At 67.4% G+C, this 7,248-nt stretch overlaps 1 protein-coding gene across 3 annotated transcripts; it reads right to left on the bottom strand.

The window, feature by feature from the left end:
- Nucleotides 1-2,146: 2,146 nt before the first annotated feature.
- On the bottom strand, nucleotides 2,147-6,724 carry CCDC97 (coiled-coil domain containing 97). 3 transcript variants are annotated; one of them, XM_084612252.1, is made up of 5 exons: nucleotides 6,601-6,724; nucleotides 4,419-5,600; nucleotides 3,591-3,833; nucleotides 3,269-3,398; nucleotides 2,147-2,859 (listed from the first exon to the last, which is right to left on the bottom strand). In XM_084612252.1, the coding sequence occupies exons 1-5, from the start codon at nucleotides 6,641-6,643 to the stop codon at nucleotides 2,745-2,747; spliced, it is 1,713 nt and encodes a 570-aa protein (XP_084468378.1). In that variant the 5' UTR covers nucleotides 6,644-6,724; the 3' UTR covers nucleotides 2,147-2,744. The 3 variants fall into 3 exon arrangements, with proteins under 3 accessions (XP_084468378.1, XP_084468377.1, XP_084468379.1); XM_084612251.1 differs by having other exon boundaries at nucleotides 4,419-5,603; nucleotides 6,601-6,702; XM_084612253.1 differs by lacking the exon at nucleotides 2,147-2,859 and having other exon boundaries at nucleotides 4,448-5,603; nucleotides 6,601-6,703.
- Between the last annotated feature and the right edge of the window lie 524 nt (nucleotides 6,725-7,248).

Raw genomic sequence — 7,248 nt, 5'->3', positions numbered from 1 at the left:
GCTGGGCCAATGCAGCCCCCGGGGCAGGATCCAGGCCAGCAGGGTCCTCGCGTTTCCCACAGGGGATGGGGACAGGGCCTGTCCCCTCTCGGGGGCGCCAGCCCTGCTCCCACCCCAGGGTGGGGACTGGCTGGGTGGGGGCTAGGACACGGGGCCTGTCCCCTCTTGGGGGTGCTGGCTCAGTCTGGGCCCAGGGCGTAAGGGTCCGAACCATTCCCCAGGGCTCAGCCCTAGAAACCCATCGGCAGCCTCGGCGGAGGGGGCCCAGGAGGCTGAGCAACCCCAGTGATCTGCTGCATCCCCCCCCCAACACACTCATGAACCCCATTCTCCCACGGCCTCTGCTTTGACCCTGGGGTCGCCCCCTGGAGCCAAGTGGGGCCAGAGCCAGCCCTGGGCACCCGACACATGTGCGTGTGTGTGTCGGGGGGCGAGGGATGACACATATGGGGTGGGGGGAGAGCATCCCCCCTGGCCCATGTCCCCAGGTGTCTGGCTGGTGCTCACTCCAAGCTGCCAGAGGCGGCAGAACTGGCCCTGCAGGCGGCAGCTGATTCTCCGCCCCGACCCCGAGTGCCCGCGGCAGCCGCCACTTTCCTTCGCCCACCGCGGGGTCGCTCGTGCCGGCAAGCCCAGCTCATGCCTTCCACAGGCAGCTGCCCAGGGGACCCCACCTCCCCCCACTGCCAGCGCCGGGGCTGATCTAGCGGCGGTGAGTTCCATGGGACAACTGGGAATTCTCAGTCACACCCAGACCCTTGGGGTGAGGAGTCAGGCCCCTGGGAATCTCCTCACACAGGGGTCACCCCGGCCAGGGGACGGATCAGGGGCGTGGGCGGAGAGCATAGCGCTATGGCTATTCTCTGCCCCCAGGGCCCACAGGGGGTGGATTTCAGTGGCTGGGGTGCCCTGCACAGTGGCTATTCTCTGCCCCCCAGGGGTGTAAGTAGGAGTGAGAGAAGCCTTGAGGCTGCTGTAACTGACATCAGGGGCCAGGCCCGTGACCCAGGCCCGAGACAAGGAAGCCCGAGCAGGGGCCTAGCTGGGACTGCCCCAGGGGAACTGGCTTCAGTCACCGAAGAGGAAGCTGGCTGGGACCAGGTATTTCCTGCCCGCTCCCAGCACCCCTCGGTGACGGCCCCGGGCAGTCAGCTGAGCGGCAGCACCCCCACCTGCTGGCGGAATTTCCCACAGGGAAGCTGGGAAGGGATCGAAAACCCCACGAGGGACAGGGAAAGGAACCGAAACCGGTGAGGGAAAGTGAGTCACCTGCAGGGATCAGGATCCTCAGCTCTCCTCGCCCTGCAACACCCCCTAGCGGAAGGTCCCTGCGTGGGCCCTGGCCACCCTCCCCCCAAAACAGTGGGGGCTGGAATCAATCAGGGCCCAGGGCCGGCAGGGACGATTGGCCAGCAGGAAGGAGCTCGGCAGGGGGGATAAGGCTCTGAGCTTCCTGAGCACCCAACAGACACTAACTCCTGGGGTAAGGTAAACTGAGGCACGGAGAGGCAAAGTAAGTTATCACAGAGAGAGGGGCTGGGAGCACACCCCAGTTCCAGCAAACCCAGCTGTGATGCTTAGAGAGTGCTCCCCTGGCACAGCCAGGAACAGAACCGCCCCCTTCTCTACCCACTAGACCCCCACTGCCCTGCCTCAGCTGGCATCAGGACCCAGGCATCCTGGCTCCCACCCCCCCCGCTCTAACCATGAGACCCCAGTCCCCTCCCAGAGCTGGGGATAGAACCCAGGAGTCCTAGCCACCCCCCCTGCCCCACCTCTAACCCCTAGCCTCCCCTCCCCTCCCAGAGACCCAGGGAGAGAACCCAGGAGTCCTGGCTCCCAGTCCCTCCTGCTCTAACCACCAGGCCCCACTCCCCTCCCAGAGCTGGGGATAGAACCCAGAAGTCCTAGCTCCCTCCCCACCTCTAACCCCTAGCCTCCACTCCCTTCCCAGAGAGAGAACCCAGGAGTCCTGGCTCCCAGCCCCTCCTGCTCTAACCACCAGGCCCCACTCCCCTCCCAGAGCCGGCGAGAGAACCCAGGAGTCCTGGCTCCCAGCCCCACACTCCCTGTTGCCCCAGCTCAAGCCGCAGACACTGGCTCCTGGATTTCCAGGCTGAAAGGACCAAACTGCTGCTGTTGCAAAACCCGTTACTGAAGAGCTTTAATTGTGACAGCGTCCCCCCGCCCCACGCGCCTGGCCAGCTCCACCAGGGGGGCTGTTCCCCTGAGCGGCTGCTTCCCGGTGCAGCGTCGAGAGGCCAGCGGCTCCCAGCCCTGGGCCTCGCCTCGCCACTGGGACGCTTCCCGCCCTCGGGGGTCTGGAGGCCCAGAGCTGAGGCCAGAAATCCAGCGGTTCCTCTGCCCGCGAGACGGGGCGGGGCAGAGTCTGGGCAGCCCCTTCCCCAGTCCAGCTGCTCCCCGGTGCCTCTCCTGGCTCTGGGCTGCCCATGAGAGCCAGGAACGTGGGGCTAACGAAGCCCATAACGAAGCTGGGTGCCCCAGCCTTGGAGAGAAGGGGGGCAGGGATCCTGTTACACAAAGGTACCTGGACTAGATCAGAGGCGGGGAGCGACCTGGGGAGAGCATCCAGGGGCAGTGCCTTGCAGGGACACGCCCCCAGCCGGCAGGGGGAAGGAGCCCAGGTCACAGACTAGGAGTCTGGGTTACTGTACACAAGGTGGGTCCTGGTGTCCCCCCACTCCATCAGGGTGCTAGGGCTTGGTGGGGGCGCAGGGGGCCCACTACTCTGCCTCCATCTCCTCCGACTCCTCCGACTCCTCGCCGTCAAAGTAACGCTCCTCCTCGTCCCGCGACACAATGTCCAGGTTGTCGAACTCCGGGTTCTCATCCACCTCGCTGGGAGAGAACGAGCCCAGAGCTGTGACCTCGGGGACAGAACCCAGGTGTCCTGGCTCCCAGCCCCCCTGCTCTAACCCCTACACCCTATTCCCCTCCCAGAGCCAGGGACAGAACCCAGATGTCCTGGCCCACTGCTCTAACTCCTACACCACACACCCCTCCCAGAGCTGGGGGAGAACCCAGGAGACCTGGCTCCCAGCCCCCGCAACCCATACACCCCACTCGCCTCCCAGAGCCGGGGACAGAACCCAGTGTCCTGGCTTAGCACCCCACCCTAACCACTAGATCTCTCTCCCTCCCAGAGCTGGGACAGACGCAGATTGCCCCACCCCCGCCAGATCCACTTCTGCTGTGTCCCCCCCAGGCAGTGGCCCAGCAAGTGACGCCCGGTGCCCGCCCCCCTCACCTGTAATCGAAGTCACCGTCCTTGCCGTCCAGGAAGCGCTGGTGCATGCGGCTGGTGAACTCCTCACGCAGGAAGGCCTTCTCCTCCGTGTCGGGGACCCAGGCATCCGAGGCCGAGCTGGAATCCTCGCCTAGCAAGGAGAGAGGGGAAGGGCACAATCAGCAAGGAGGGGACGGATACCAGCCGCAAAGCCAGTAACGGGCTGTCAGACCCCGCCTCCCCTCCCAGAGCTGGGATAGAACCCAGGAGTCCTGGCTCCCAGCCCCCCCCAGCTCTAACCACTAGCCCCCACTCCCCTCCCCAAGCTGGACAACATACTGACCTTCGTCATCCTCCTCTTCCTCCTCCATGCAGGCGTCCTCCTGCTCCTGCTGGATATGCAGCCGCAGCTGGAGCACCTGCTCCTGGTAGGAGTCGAGCAGGACGCCGGAGAGGGAGCAGGGGCCGGCTAACGCCTGGCTGCCCAGAGCCAGCAGCTCCTCGTCGCTCAGGTATTGGCCGATGTACTGCTCGTAGAGCAGGGGCTCCCGCGCCCGCATCTGCTCGTCGCTGAAATACTCCCCCCCTGCAAGGCAGAGAGTGCATGGAGGGGCCGGAGCACCAGGGCTGGGGCGGTGGCCTCCAGAGGCAGGTGGCTTCTAGGGCTCTCCAGGGCAGACACAGCTCCCACTCCCCTCCCAGAGCTGGGGGAGAACCCAGGAGTCCTGGCTCCCAGGCCCCCCTGCTCTAACCATTAGCCTCCACTGTTCAGCCTGCAGAGATCCCCCACAGGCAGGGTTCCTGTCTCTGACCCACGCCGTCCTTAGCCTCTGCCATGGCAGCCTGTGCGGGGGGCACCTGGCACCAGCTGGGCTGACTGACATGGTCACGTCCTGCTAGATCAGCCTCCAGCCAGGGCACCCAGCGGGCACCAACCTACCCTCCCTGCAGCACAGCGCCCCCTAGCGTTGCCTTGGGGCATCCGAGTCAGCACTGGCCGCCAAGGGACCGCTGCTGGTCCGTGCCCCGTAGCACCAGGACCGGGGTGCCAGACTGTGAAGGCAGAGCCCTCCCTGGACCTCCCCTCTTGTGACCCACGTCTGTGGGGGGGGTGCAATAACAGAGGGCAGCGCGGGGAGGGTCAGGGCCTGGCGGGCCGGCGGCCCCCTACCTTTGATGAGCTGCTGCAGAGCGGCGTACCTCTTGTTGCGCACCCGGGTGTGGCCGGCCTTGCCGCGGGCGGCCCGGCGCACCTCGTCGCAGTAAAAGCGCACTTCGTAGCGGGCGGCCAGGTGGGCGAAGCAGCCCAGGTGCTCGACGCGCAGGGCCCGCCGGAAGCGCTCCAGGAAGACCACGGGCTTGTCCCAGTACAGCGCCCGCAGGATGGCCAGCTTCTCCTCCGCCGTCAGGTCCGGCTCGTCCTTCTGCTGGCTGCGCACCGGCAGCGGGCTGCTGGCGACGGCCGTCAGCATGGCCAGCAGGGCCCGCTCGCCTGCCTCGGGGGGGCCCGCCGGCTCCTGGGCCCTGGGCTCCTGGTGAGCCAAGCCCACAGCAGGGGTGGGCTCCAGCATCCCTCCCCTCTGCTGGGACGGGCCCTGCAGCTGTTCACCGAGCCTACTGCTGTCGGGTGAATGGTCACCGAGGGCTGGCGTCACCAGCATCACTTCCCCCGAAGGCGACGGGTGCCGGGGCGGGGTGGTGACCCCAGTGTTCTTTGGGGGTTGGTCCTGTGGGGCTGGGCTCTCCAGCATCTCCTCCCCCCAGTGCCACGTCTGCCGAGGGGATTCAGTGACCCCGTTGCTCTTGGGGGGACGGTCCCCCGGGGCTGGTCTTTCCAGCATCTCCTCCCCCCAGTGCCACGTCTGCCGAGGGGATTCAGTGACCCCGTTGCTCTTGGGGGGACGGTCCCCCGGGGCTGGTCTTTCCAGCATCTCCTCCCCCCAGTGCCACGTCTGCCGAGGGGATTCAGTGACCCCGTTGCTCTTGGGGGGACGGTCCCCCGGGGCTGGTCTTTCCAGCATCTCCTCCCCCCAGTGCCACGTCTGCCGAGGGGGTTCAGTGACCCCGTTGCTCTTGGGGGGACGGTCCCCCAGGGCTGGTCTTTCCAGCAACCCTTCCCCCCACTGTGACATGCGCTGGGGGAGGTCGGTGACCACGTTGGTATTGGGGGCTTGGTGCTGTGGGGCTGGCCTTTCCAGCATCCCTTCCCCGCAGCGCGACGTGCCCTGAGGCGGTTCGGTGACCCCGCTGGTATTGGGGGGACGGTCCCCCGGGGCTGGGCTCTCTGCCAACAACGGGGAAGGTGCAGCCTCCGGCTCCTGCTGCTCCCTGCTCTTCCAGGCACCCGTGCTACCTGCTGATGAGACGTGGAATTAACGATGGGCCAGCCGGGCTCCCCAAGGGGGGTCAGGGCTGACCTGGGAGGGTGGGGAGAGGAGGGGGGAGAACAGGGACCCACCAGCCAGCCCAGGCCTCTAAGGGTGTGTGTGTGTGGGAGGGTCCACATGGGGAGGGGGCTGCTAGAGGGCAAGTGGGCCCCACGCCCAGCTCTGCCCCTTGGAGTAACTGGGGGACATCCCATGGGGGGGGGGCTCAGGGCAGATTTCTCAGATGTGGGGGGGAATCGGGGAGCCCACCCCGAGCCCCCGGCGTCACTCAGTCGGGGGGGGGATCGGGGAGCCCGCCCTAGACCCCGGGGGGGTCACTCAGTCAGGGAGGGGTATCGGGGAGCCCGCCCTCAGCCCCCGGGGGGGGTCACTCAGTTGGGGGAGCGGGGGGAGGTCGGGGAGCCCGCCCCCAGCCCCCGGGGGTCACTCAGTCAGGGGATGGGGGAGCCCCCGGGGGTCACTCAGTCAGGGGGGGGAAGGGGGAGCCCGCCCCCAGCCCCCGGGGGTCACTCAGTCAGGGGAGGGGGGGATGGGGGAGCCCCCGGGGGTCACTCAGTGAGGGGGGATCGGGGAGCCCGCCCCCAGCCCCCGGGGGTCACTCAGTGAGGGGGGATCGGGGAGCCCGCCCCCAGCCCCCGGGGGTCACTCAGTCAGGGGAGGGGGGGGGATGGGGGAGCCCCCGGGGGTCACTCAGTCGGGGGGGGGAAGGGGGAGCCCGCCCCCAGCCCCCGGGGGTCACTCAGTCAGGGGAGGGGGGGATGGGGGAGCCCCCGGGGGTCACTCAGTCGGGGGGGATCGTGGAGCCCGCCCCCCAGAGTAACGGGGGTCCCCGCGGGGGGGTCAGGGCAGAACTCGGGGGGCCCCCCAAATCTCCTCCAGGGGGAGACAGCGACCCCCCCCACCCAAGGCCTGAGCAAGGCGCCGGGGGACCCCTTTGGGTGCGACACCCCCCGCCCCGCTGCTCACCCGGCGGGGTCGGCCGCGCGCGCGCCTCAGATTCCGCCTCCATCGCGCGAGCGCCGCGCCAGGCCGGAAGTTCCGGGTCCCCCCCCCGCCGGTCCCGCGGCCAAAGGGTTCCCCGCGGGATGGGGAAACGCGGCCCGGGCACGTTAGTTCCGGGACAGGTCCGTTCCGCGGCGGGTGGGGAAGGGTCATTGTTGGGGCTCATCGCTCATTCAAAGGGGACAGATTGGGGGGGCAGCCCCGCACCCCCACCTCATCCGCCCAGGGGCCGCTCGGGCAGCCAGGGTACTCCCCGCAGATACAGGGGCAAATCTCACTGCAGAGGGATTTGGCCCCAGGCGCTGCAAGGATTAGATTTTTTGGGGGGGCTCCCCCAGCTCGCAGACCCCCCCACCCGCCGGACTAACACCTGCTGCTGGCTGAAAGTCTGGCAAACAAGGGGTAAATTAACCACTGGAACAACTTACCAAGCGGTCATGGCTTTTACAGCAAGCTGGGACTGGTCCCCCTGCAAAAATCTGCTCACGTTCAAACAGGAATGAATGCCAAGAGGTTCTCTGGCTTATTGTACAGGAGGCAAGACCATCCCAGGGGGTTCAGGGCTTTATAATCCGTGAAATCCCAGGGAAAATACACCTTTAGGGAGGAGGT

The sequence above is a fragment of the Lepidochelys olivacea genome, assembly GCF_965140295.1.
Source record: "Lepidochelys olivacea isolate rLepOli2 genome assembly, chromosome: 23".
Taxonomy (NCBI): Eukaryota; Metazoa; Chordata; order Testudines; family Cheloniidae; genus Lepidochelys; species Lepidochelys olivacea.
Note: the sequence above shows the minus strand (reverse complement) of the source record. Positions and strands in the feature narration are given on the sequence as shown.

Coding starts and splice junctions, on each gene's coding strand:
- CCDC97 (XM_084612251.1), bottom strand. CDS start 6,643: ATGGAGGCGGAATCTGAGGCGCGCGCGCGGCCGACCCCGCCGG. Junction 5,604..6,600: donor CGCGCGGCCGACCCCGCCGG/GTGAGCAGCGGG, acceptor ACGTCTCATCAG/CAGGTAGCACGGGTGCCTGG. Junction 3,834..4,418: donor TCTGCAGCAGCTCATCAAAG/GTAGGGGGCCGC, acceptor TCTGCCTTGCAG/GGGGGGAGTATTTCAGCGAC.